The sequence below is a fragment of the Hydra vulgaris genome, chromosome 05 (genome assembly GCF_038396675.1).
Source record: "Hydra vulgaris chromosome 05, alternate assembly HydraT2T_AEP".
Taxonomy (NCBI): domain Eukaryota; kingdom Metazoa; phylum Cnidaria; class Hydrozoa; order Anthoathecata; family Hydridae; genus Hydra; species Hydra vulgaris.
Genome location: NC_088924.1, coordinates 15,370,916 through 15,384,170, shown reverse-complemented (window position 1 = coordinate 15,384,170; position 13,255 = coordinate 15,370,916). Strand labels below are relative to the sequence as shown.

At 28.5% G+C, this 13,255-nt stretch overlaps 1 protein-coding gene across 9 annotated transcripts in view; it reads left to right on the top strand.

Annotated features, from left to right (window-relative positions):
• Nucleotides 1-13,255, top strand: part of LOC136080618 (epidermal growth factor receptor kinase substrate 8-like) — a 60,230-nt gene that overhangs the window by 13,842 nt on the left and 33,133 nt on the right. For all 9 annotated transcript variants that reach the window (XM_065797489.1, XM_065797492.1, XM_065797490.1 and 6 more), the window contains 4 exons: nucleotides 1,902-1,958; nucleotides 8,411-8,566; nucleotides 8,660-8,777; nucleotides 9,442-9,527. In XM_065797489.1, the coding sequence (XP_065653561.1) occupies nucleotides 1,902-1,958; nucleotides 8,411-8,566; nucleotides 8,660-8,777; nucleotides 9,442-9,527 (417 nt within the window). The remainder of the gene's footprint in view (nucleotides 1-1,901; nucleotides 1,959-8,410; nucleotides 8,567-8,659; nucleotides 8,778-9,441; nucleotides 9,528-13,255) is intronic.

Below are 13,255 nucleotides of genomic sequence, written 5' to 3'. Positions count from 1 at the left end.
ATTTTTAAACATCATAGGTCCTTAATAAACTCTTAAACATCATAGGTCCCTAATATTATGAAAAAATGCTATTATATATTGTCGGGGATAGTGCAAAACCGTGTAACTCGCATTGGATAATACCGTGTATCTACTGTACATTTTTTTATTGGAGAAGTTTAAAACTTTATATATTTTTTATTTAAACAGATTTTGGGTTCATTTTAGTATAAAGAGTATTATTTATATTTTTTGTAATGTCAACAATAGATATTTGGTGTTAAAATTATTAATATTCAATTATAGTAGCCAATGCTAGTTACGCAGATTTGCACTATCCCCAATATATTAAAAATATTATTGTTTTTTAACATAAAATAAAATAATTAATTCCTTACAAGATTTTTTAAAATATTACTAATTTTGAAATTTTTATATAATTTTACTTTTTTTGAGACCAAGCATGACATAATTTTAATAATATTAGGGACCTGTCTGATGTTTAATAGTCTAAGAGGACCCCTAAAATATTTTTTATTCAAAAATTCTTAAACTCAGTATTATTTTATGATATAAAACATTAAGGGGTGAAAGTAGGCATTAAATAAAATAGTTTTTTGAAAACTAATATATATATATATATATATATATATATATATATATATATATATATATATATATATATATATATATATATATATATATATATATATACCTACATATATATATATATATGCAATAATGCGGTAGTGGTGTAGTGGTAGAGCGCTCGCTTCATAAGCGAGAGGTTCCGAGTTCGATCCCCACCACGTCCCTGGTAGTACCGCGCTCAACTTGTTTCTCCGCGCAGCGGCCTTGTTCGTCAAGGTTCGTGTTTCGGAGTTATAGAGTTGAGAGAGGGTTATAACCACAATTAAGTAGCCTCCTCATCTGTAGTGGCCTTATGGGCCTTGGGGTGTTTAAATAACAAAAAAAAAAAAAAAAAAAAAAAAAATATATATATATATATATATATATATTTATATATTTATATTTATATATATATTAATAAATTAGTAAAAAACACTTATCTAACTTTTATCTTCTACTTTAAGTCTCACCATTGCTGGATCATCAGGAAGAGTTCTCTTCCTGATGATCCAGCAATGGTGAAACTTATAGTAGAAGATAAAAGTTAGATAAGTGTTTTTTACTAATTTATATATATATATATATGTATAGAACCCTTAGATGTTGTCCGAAAGTTTTTTCCATATTTTGTTGACAAAAAGTAAAAATTAAAATGCAAGACCGGAATTTTTTTTTTTTAATAATGATAGACTGCCTGCCCCAACCAAACCCTCAGTCGATGAAGCAGCACTCCATTGCGGGTCAGGTTATTTGTCAGTCGATGTAGCAGCACTCCCTTGCGAGTCAGGCTATTTGTCAGTTGATGTAGCAGCACTCCCTTGCGAGTCAGGCTATAAGATAGTCGATGTAGCAACACTCCGCGCATGATTTACAGTAAAAAAAACAAAAATAAAACATTTTATTAAAAAAAATAAAAATAAAAACATTGTTTATATTGTTAAAAGCATTCAGAATGTTTTAAAAACATTCAGAATGTTTTTAAAAACATTCTGGTCAATTAAATTTGCGTTTTTGTGGTTTTTTTATATAACAATTAATTTGTAATTAAATTAATGGTTTTGACTTTCGTCCAACACGAAAATGTTGGACGAAAGTCAAAAGTAATTAAAAGTGACGTATGTGTTGGCGTAAGAATCACTTTTTTCCTTCCGCTCTTCCCAAAGACAACAAACTGTAGATCTATATATATACATATATATATATATATATATATATATATATATATATATATATATATATATACGTATATACATATATACACACACACACATTCACATATACACTTTATTTAGGCTCAAATGTTAAATAGACCAATACAAAATGGAAAAGATGTACTTCATGAAACAAAGGTGTCTATTTAGTTTTTATTATAAGTTTTTTTGTTTAATAGTTACAGTTGTATGACAGTTTATTATGGTCACTGTAGTTTTTCGGATAAATATTTTCTTTAAAAGTCTTTTATATTAAGTCTTAATATTTTCTCGTAATTTTTTTGATTTTTTTTATCTCAAAAGTCATTTTAATAAACAATTTTTACTGTTTTTTGTGTTAGCAAGTTTTTATTTTTCCTTGTATCAAAATAAAGTTTTTAGTGCAACAGTTGTGAATTTGCTTTGAAAATTTACTTTAAAGATATCACTTAAAAATTTTTTTTTACTTTAAAATGAAGAGAAATATCAAAGTAACAGTATTTTAAATGATTTAAATATATGTTTTAAAACTTTAAAAGCTAGTTAAAATTTTTAGTACTTTACTCAACACTTGCTCAGCATTAAGGTTAGTTACAAATTGGCATCATACAATGGCTATCAATAGGGACAGTAGTTGCCAGTAACAAATAAATGAACTGCATAATTGAAAATAATTGAAACTTGATAGAAGTTTATAGAAACAACAATGTATATATATATATATATATATATATATATATATATATATATATATATATATATATATATATATATATATATATATATATATATATATATATATATATGTTTAAACAACTTTAAAAAGTATTCTACACAATAGAGTGCTCAATGTTCTTAAAAGAACAGAGCAGTTATATATTAGTAGAAAATCACTTAACAAAAATTTTTTCCATTTAACACTGTGTTTTATCAACAAAGATTCATCAGAAATATATATATATATATATATATATATATATATATATATATATATATATATATATATATATATATATATATATATATATATATATACTACTGTGATCAAAAAGGTGAATTTTTTTATAAAATGAAAAATCTATATTTATTCTTCCAAATCTGTATCGTCCCCCTCAAAATAATCCCCCCCCGGCCCCAATGCACTTTTGCCAACGTTTTTTCCAGTCTTTGAAGCATGCCGAAAAGTCCTCGGTAGGGATAGCCTTCAATGCGCGTGCCGATTCACGTTGGATCTCTTCAATGGACTCAAAACGATTTCCCCGCAGTGGTCTCTTGAGCTTTGGGAACAGCCAGAAGTCACACGGTGCTAAGTCGGGCGAATACGGTGGTTGTGGAGCAACATGGGTAGAGTTTTTTGGCGAAAAACTCACGAAGAACCAGTGCTGTGTGCGAAGGCGCATTATCGTGGTGCAAAATTCAAGAGTTATTGGCCCATAATTCCGGTCTCTTTTTGCGAATAGCTTCACGCAAACGTCGCATAACGCTTAAATAATATTCCTTGTTGACAGTTTGGCCAGTTGGAAGGAATTCGTAGTGCACGACACCACAGTAATCAAAGAAAACAGTCAACATGACCTTGATTTTTGAGCGACTTTGACGTGGTTGCTTCGGTCTCGGCTCGCCTTTTTCACGGTATTCACTCGATTGGTCGGTTGTTTCAGGGTCGTATGGGTAGACCCAAGTCTCATCGCCAGTAATAATTTGTTTGTAGACGTCTTGATAGTCAGAAAGCAATGCTTCACACGTTTTAACGCGACGCTCTTTTTCAAAGAAATTGAGAAATTTCAGCACCAAATGTGATTTGAGTCTTCTGAGGCCCAAATGATCCTTCAAAATCGTTTGCACCAACCCAAATGATATTCCAATCATGTCAACAAGGTCTCAAATGGTTAACCGACGATTTGCAAGCACCAATTCTTTGATTTTGTTGATGTGGCGATCATCAATCGAAGTCGATGGTCGTCCGGAGTGTTCCAAGTCATCAACACGTTCTCGGCCTTCTTTGAAGTCTTTGTATCACTTGTAAACATTTTTTTGAGACATAGTCTCTTCACGGAAGGCCTTTTGCAACATTCGATACGTTTCAGCAGCAGAAATATCATTCCGCAAACAAAATTTAATAGCACTTCTTTGCTCAACAAAAATCGCCGAATGCGCTTTTGGTACTTCAGAAACAAGCGTAAACAAAAAAAAATAATTATGAGTTTGACATGTAATTTGGCGCAAATGTTAATGACATTCCTACCAACTTAAAAATAAAAAAGATTGGACGATTCGAATAATGCGGGAAGTTTAAATTAAAAATTCACCTTACTTTTTGATCACAGTAGTATATATATATATATATATATATATATATATATATATATATATATATATATATATATATATATATATATATATATATATATATATATATATATATACACACACCAGGTTGACCTACTTTTAAGGAACTTTTTTTTTTAATTTTAGGACCCCATTGAAAAGTAAACTTAATTGAGCTGTTACTAAATATTGGAATAATGTTTTGAAACTTTAATGATTTACTTTTTTTCATCAATTAACAACATTTAAACATCTAGCCACTTAATCATTTAAAATGCTTTTTTGAACTGGTCTAATATATATCATGGCCTACTGTAATTATACAGCCTGATTTGTTGCATTTTCCGTAAAAAATTAAGAGGCCAGTTTTTTTACGGCTTATTTTCAAATTTTAAATTATGTATGAAAGGTTTCAACAACAACAACAATAACAATATATTTACCAGTGAATATTATACAAAGGTGTTGAATAAAATATTGAATTATAATATTGTAACAATTGTTATATAAATATTTGTTTGCATGCATTGGTTTATGCTTTTATAGTCATTTAATATGTTTCTTGTTTCATTATATTCCATTAGAGAGTGGAATAATGAAAAAGACACAAAGACAGTCTATTATTATTACTGTATATAGTCGAACTGCTTTTTTATGCGATGTTATTTAAGTGGAGATAATTTCAATAATAAATGTAAGTGAACTGTTTATTTAAAAATAACTGTGTAACATTTTTTTGATTTGTTTTAGTAATAAAATGGTTAATAAATGTGTTGTTACAAACTGTAAAACTGGTTACTCTAATGATCCAAAAAAGTCAACATTTCATTTTCCTGAAGAATTTGATTTGCGAGAACGATTGATATACTTTGTTAATAGAAAAGAATGGATTCCATCAAAATATTCAGCTATTTGTGTGAATCATATGATGACAAGTTTATTAATTAGGGAAAAAGATGCACCTTGAAATGGAATCTTCCAACTATTTAAACAAATGAAATAAGTGGATCGTTGACTCTAAGGTTCCAAAGTTGCCCCGAAAAGAACCAACTTTGAGATATTTAGGAAAAGATGAGTTTGAAGATTTTCAAAGTGTTGATAAAATAATTAATCTTGATTCTTTGACAGAATAACATTCTCTGCCAGGCTTTACATTTAAAAAAATTCATGATGGTGTGGTTTGTTATAAACTATGTTTTGATGAAAAATATGGCATACCAACTGTTTTTGAGTCAATAACTGTAAATAAAGATCTTTATGTTTCATTGTCATATAAAGGCTATCATATTTCTTTATCTGAATGGTTTCGTAGTGGTCATAATTGCAAATTAACAAACTGTAGTATGTTAGAAAATTTTCCTGTCTATATTAGAAATAAACCCAATGATATGAATTCAATTTTGACAGAGTTAAATGAAATTAGATACTATTCTCCTCAAGGCAGACTTCCATATTCTGCATCCCTTATACGTTATGCACTAATTTTATGTCACACTTCAGCACAGTCTTATAAGTTATTGTTAGAACAACTACCTTTACCATCTTTTAGTTTATTTAGAAAAATCCAAAGTGATATAAATGCATATAAATGATATAAAGTGATATAAATGCATATAAAGCTATAACAGTTTTGTTACAAAAACATTGTGTATCAAGTGATTGTGTGCTTCTTGTGGATGAAATGTATCTGCAAAAAGCAGCCCAATATCAAAGTGGGAAATAAATTGGTGAAGATTCAGAAAGTAGTCTTTATAAAGGTGTTGTTGTTTTTATGATTGTAGGGCTTCAAAAAGCTATTCCTTATATTGTGAGATCATCACCTGAAGTTTGCACAATAGGATCATGGTTGAAAAAAGAAATTGATGAGTGCATTACCTCATTGCACCAATCAGGTTTTAAAGTAAGAGCTATTGTTACAGATAATCATTCTACCAATGTTAATGCATTTTCAGAGTTACATAAATCCTATACTGGAGATGGAAAACTATTTATTTATCATCCAGCTTATAATGTAGTTTTAAAAACATATCTATTATATGATATAATCCATTTAATAAAAAAAATGTTCAAAATAACTTGGAAAACATTATGCAAGATATTGCATTGTTGTCTTCAGAGATATTAGAGTGTCAGTTTTCTGAAAATAGCATGGAAGTTGCTGTTACTATAGCAGGCTACATTGCTAAAAAAATTGAAAAAAAGATTTAAATGTCTATCTTGTGGTCAAAAAATGGTTTCTACAGACCAAGATGTTCTTAATAACCAATCTCTGAAAATATTATCCAGAGGTGGAGTTATATGTCCAAGCCAATCCTTGTCTGATTTTATTTGTCATCTTTTTAGTATTCTAGATATTATTTCTCCTATTCTAATGAAACATTGCAGTTATTCTTTATCACTTAAAAGTTTTGTAGAACAAATTTTTAAGATTTATTATAGCAGTGTTGATTTTACATGTGAGTATCACCAAGAATGGGGAATTAAATATGGATCTCGAATCGTCATTAATATTTTTTATAATAATTTACAAAAAGAAACTACAGATTCTGTAAGAAAAGATCAGGTAAAAGAGTTTAAAAAAAGATAAAGAACTGATAGCTAGTGCTAATAAAATATTTTTTCTCAAATCCTTAATACATATAAAATTACAAACCTTTGTTTTTATTTCCTGATAAGAGTTGTAAGTAGTCTTTGCAATATGTAAGTTTGTTTTAGTAGCATTTTGATACATAGCTATTTGAAAGCCTATTTCAGTATTTCATATGTTATTGGAATATACTGAAACAGGAAATCAGTTAGCGAAAAATATTGTATAGCATAATGTAATTACATGATGATAAATCTCAGGTATTCCTCGACCATTTAAATAAAATAAACATTTGCCGTAGAAAAACTGGCCTCTTAATTTTTTCCAGAAAATGCAACAAATCAGGCCGTATAATAACAGTAGGCCATGTATATATATATATATATATATATATATATATATATATATATATATATATATATATATATATATATATATATATATATATATATATATACATACATACTATAATCACCTTTCAAAGACCTATGGGGTCACTCAGAATTAGGAAAAATAAGGTCGGCAAAAATTTGTCTACCTAAAACTTTTTTGTATTATTTAATTTAGAATTTAATTAAAATGTTTGTTGTTTCTTTTTTATTTCGGTTACCTTATTTAGAATTTAAATTAAACTTTGTTTTGATGTTGTATTTTTAATATAATTTGTTCAGATTTTAAATAAAACAATCTTTATTGTGTTTTTATTTTATTTGTTCTGTTTAATTAATCTTGTTCTAATTTAAATTAAAAGTTTATATTTAGAATTTAAGCATAATGTTTGTAATGATGTTTTTAAATATTTTATTAAGAATTGGAATAAAACATTGATTTTTCTGTTGTTTTATTTATGTATTATTTAATTTAAAATTTAATTAAGATGTTCGTTTTTTTTATTTTTATCTTAATTTATTTAGAATTCAGAAATAAAACGTTAGCTTTGGTATTTTTAATTTAGCTATTTAATTTTGAATTTATATAATATATGTTATATATGTTATGCGGTTATTTCAAATAATTTTATTCATTTATCTTACTATTTCATTCAATTCAGAATTGAATTGAATGAAATAATAAGATAAATGAATTAAAAACAAAAATAACTGACAAAACAAATTGTTAGTTTTTTCTGTTTTTATTTTAATTGTTTTATATAGAATTTAAATAAGACTTTCATTTTGCCATTATAATTTATTTGAAATAAAATTAACTTTTAAAATTCTAAGGTCAGCAAAAAATTGCCAACTTAAACTGACACTGTAAAGTTGGTAGTTAAGTCGGCATTGCCAAATGTCAATCCTAATTCGAAGGGTACCACAGCTACAGTTAAGGAGGCCCACTATAGCTTAGGATGAGGATACTTAAGGATACTATTTTTTTTTTAATAATGAGGTAGTGGTGTGTGACAGAGGGTTTGTTTTGCCAGCAAGAAGTTCTAAGCTCCATCCCATTATGTCTCTTGTAATTCCATGTCATTTTTGACATAAGCATAAACATATAAATGTTTAAAGTTTGTTCCATGTCTGGAAGTGAGCTCAAACATCAAACAGTGCTGTGTCTGCCCCTGGTTTTTATTATAAACAGCTTTTAAAAGTATAGAAATATTATTGGGCAAATAAATTTTTTCATTTTTATATTACATAGATATTACCAATTTTTTTGATGATGTTAATAAAAACATCTTTTGTTTTTCATGTAGACATATGATTTGCAACAGAAACATGCCGTGGCTCAGGCTGTACAAGCTTTTCAATACAATCATGTTAATGAACCGTTTGCACAAACATCCAGTGACACTAATGGAAATGGAATTAAACTTACACCTCTACAAGATGCCAAAATTTCGCGAGATGTGGTATGTGCAGTCAATTTTTTCTGTATTTGCTTCCTAACTGAAAAAATATTGAATTAAATTAATAACTATTAAAAAAAAAAAATTTTTTTTAAGGAAATTTTAAACCATTGTATAGAGGAGGTTGAGCGCTTTGTTGTAATGCTAAAAAGAATCAACGAAGCTCGTAAGCAACTCCAAACAAAAAAGAAGAGCAGCAAAAAGAAAAAAGAAAGTAAGTTTTTTTTTTTAATATTTTGATTTTTTTTGCTTTAACATTTAATATTTTGTTCTTAAATTTACTAAAGTTTTAGTTTTATTTAGTCAGATTAACGACTGTTGTATATTTGTCAACCAGTATAATTATGTGTCAAGGTATAAGAGTTTAGGCAGCAACAGGCTATAAGATTGTCAATGTATGTACTGAAGCCCCAGACAGCAGGCTATTTTAGTGTTAGTTACACAGTGCTTATCTACACATTTATTAGACGCATTTATTGTCATGTGCATATATATATATATATATACACACATACACACATACATACATACATACATACATACATGCATGCATGCATTTTTTGCATACATACATACATACATATATATATATATATATATATATATATATATATATATATATATATATATATATATATATATATATATATATATATATATATATATATATAATATATTTATATATATAATGTAAGCTTTAATCCTAAATGAATTAAACCTCTCCATATTGATTTGGTAAAATATCAAGTCACAAATGGCAAGCTGAACAAAATTGCTTCAAAACTTTTTTAAGTTTTTGTTAGTATTAAGTAGTTGATATATTGAATAATCATTATCAAAATGATTTATTAGAAAACTTTAATAAATTTTATTTTTAGATATTTTAATTTTGCAAGCTCAGCCACCTCCTGAACACCGAGTATATGATATTTTTCAAAAGTTCAAGCACTCACTTAATTTGTTGGTTAGAAATTAGATTTAAATACTTTTATCTTATTGGTTACATTTTAAATTTAAATTTTATCTTATTGCTTAGATTGTAAATCTTGATTTACATACTTATACAATTTTAAAAAAAGAAAATAAAGTTAGAGTTACTGAAAAATTTACTGAAGGATTATTTATGAATTTTTAAAGTATCTAAAAGAAATCTCTGAAGCAATCAATATATTTGGGAACACTTTTTACATTTCAAGGTTTTTTGAAAGTAAGTTGCATAGCAACTAACATTGAGTATACACCTTATAAAAATGACAACAATTATAAAAATAACAATAAAATGTAACAATAACAACAATATAAACATAATATAACAACAGCAATGTAAACAACAACAACAACAATAATAATTTCTTTTTAAATTCTCAAAATTAAATGCTTTTTTTTTGAGTTACATGTACAACTTTAGGGTTTTTACACATAAATTTAGTGCTGAAATTAAAAGAAAAAGGGTTTTTAAATTAATTTAGTTAAATTGTTAAATAATCTTTGAGGAAAATATAAAATTGGCGTAAATCAGACATAAGTCTAATTTATTAAATTTATATTTAATGTTATTCTATTTAATAAATTTGTGCCAAATAATGGAAAATACTGTTATATTGAGTAGACTTTCTTGTCAATTATTTAATGATGTTCTTCATATTTCATTAAAAATGCAAAAAAATAAAAGTAACACACTTATAAAAAAATATTATTTTTTGTTTATACAATTAATGAAACAAGAGTTAAAAAGTATGTTGATTTTAAAACAGCAATAAGGTTTGAAAAATAGATATTTTTTTCGTTATTGAGATATATTCTATAAGGGGTCAACCATAAAGTACATACGCTCATTGGAGAGAGAGGGGGGGGATCTTCAAATAGCGTATGAAAAGATATGTTGGGGGTTGGGGGTTCAATTTAAAAGTACGTACACACAAATTAAAAAAAATTCCTTAGTAATGTCCATTTTTCTAATTTATCATAATTAAAAAGTACTTGCTAATAATTAAATGTTTTTAAATAACAAAACAATTCTCTAGAAAACAGGCGTCTGTTTGTTACTTCTGGAAACCATAGTAAAGAGGTTTTGTCTAACACCAAAGCCCACTATTCTCAGGTCATGAAATCTTGTACTTCATCACAAAAGTTAGGTTTCTGTGACTTCTGGAGAGTCTTTCACAGTATCAATAATAAGGGCAAATCTGTTATTCCACCTCTCTTGTATGGTTCAAACTTGTCATCTCACCTAAAGACAAAGTCAAATTGTTTGCTAAGAACTTTTCATCAATATTATCTCTTGATTCGACTAGTTACAGATATAGCTTGATATAGTTGTCAAACAGGTTGATCCGTTGCTTGACATTCATATCAATCTTGCCTCAGTATCTAATTCTTCTACAGTTTCTGTATCTATCTCTTCCATAGCTTGTTGTCCAGAAAACATACCTGTAATAGTCTTGCAGAAGTGTTCTCTGGAGCTGTCGTCTATACTTTCAAAGCCAAATAACATATGCTTTTCAGAGTCTTGTTTTCCAGCATGCTGGAAAGGGGCATCAGTTATCCTTATTTTCAAAAGTTCTGGAGAGCGATCTGATATGTCTAACTACTGTCCCATTAGTTTTCTTCCTATCATAAGCAAAATTTTTGAATCTTTAATTGATAAACACTTAATCTCTCATCCTGAATCTAATAACTTACTTTCTGATAACCAATGTGGATTTCGATCTTCTCGTTCTACAGCTGATTTGCTAACAGCAATAACCGATATGTTTTATTGTAAATTAGATAAAGGTAGAGAGGTTAAGGCTATTGCTCTTGACATTTCTATAGCTTTTTAAAAAGTTTCCCATGCTACTCCATAAGCTTTCTTCTTACGATGTATCTGGTAGCAACTTTACGATTATTGAATCCTTTCTTTCCAATCATAGTATAAAAGTTGTCCTTGATGGACAGCACTCTTCTTCATATCCTGTAACTTCAGGGGTTCTTCAAGGTTCAATCCTTGGCTTATACTCTTTAATTTGTATTAACGATTTTCTAGATATTCTCGCACCTAAGGTGGCATTGTTCGCCGATGATACTACTATTTATACTTGTCATGATAAGAAGCCAACACTCTCTGATTGTTTGGATGGGGCATTTGAGCTTAAAAAAGGATCTCATTTCTGCTACAGCATGAGGCTCACAATGGCTGGTGAACTTTAATTCAGATAAAATGTAATTTTTTCAGCCAATCGTTATCACATTAATTTAGATCTTCCTATAATTATGAATGGTAATGTACTCGATGAGTCATCTAATCTTCATCTTCTAGGATTAACTCTCACTTCCGATCTTTCTTGGAAACCGTATATCAAATCAATTGCAAAATTAGTATCCGCTAAGGTTGCATCTTTTTATTGTGCTCAACACTTTCTAACTCTAAATTCTATTCTTTATCTTTATAAATCTCAAATCCGTCCTTGTATGGAAAACTGTTGCCATATATGGGGCAGATCTTCTAATGATGCCCTTTCTATTTTAGACAAAATGCAAAAATGCATTGTAAACATAGTTGAACATCATTGTAAAGAGCTAGCGTCTCTTGCGCCATCTACTAAAATTCATTCTCATGTTACTCGTCATTCAATAAAGTCTCATCCTTTTTCTGTGACTGTTCCTAAGTGTTCCAAAAACTCTTATTCCTCTAGTTTTTTTTTCTCGAACATCAGCTTTTTGGAATTCGCTTCCTTCATCTTGCTTTCCTGATACATATAATTTGCAATCTTTTAAGTTGTCTGTCAATCGTTATTTTGCTCTACATTCTTTATCTTTTCTCTTCCAGTAACTTCCAACTCTAATAGTGGTTGCTTGCAGTCTTGTTGGAAGCAAAGATGTAAAAAAAAAAAAAAGTTTGCCAACATAAAAAGATGTATGGTGTATGGGAGTTGAGGGTCTAGTGTCCCTCTATGCACACACATGCTACCCCATATACACTGGCCCTGAGTAAGGCGGACTCATATTTCAGGCAACCCTTTTCTTGAGTCCGGAAAAAACAGGTTTTAGCAGTGCCGTGGCTAATGGGTTGGAGACCCAATTAAAAACCTGTCATTAGGGACCCAAAAAGTATTGCTTAAAAAAATGGTTCCTTAAATTTGCAAAAGGACTCCTAAATTTGCTAGAGGGTGTGGGGTAGCCTCAGCTCTCTGTTTCAGGTTTTGTTTTCAATATTACTCATCTTGTGTAAGACTCATTTTTAATGAACTTACTAAAGAGGATTGCCTGAATAAATTGTCCGCCCTAAGTATAGTAATTTTTATTTGATTCGTCATTAAAACAAGTTTTCAAAAATAAAAAGTAAGTTATGAGTTGTTTGAGATTTGATTAAAAGGCTTGCATTAACCTCTCAGCCATATACATATGCAATTCCATAAGTAAATTATTTTTATTAAAATAAATAAAAATATTTACATAAGTCTTGGGATCCGATGCTGAAACCAAGGACTTTGGGGTCATATAAAGTATCTTAGAGAGATTAGGGGAGGATGGATCCGCAAAAAAGTTTCAATAAAGTGATGGGGGGTTAATCAACTTTAAAAAACTCACGCTTTAATTTAAAAAATATTACTTAATGTATGCAATTTTTTCTAAATTAAAACTTTTTTAATTATGAAAAAAAGGAAGGAGGGGGGTTCGAATGCTTACACACTTTTTTTTTTGAGGGTGGGG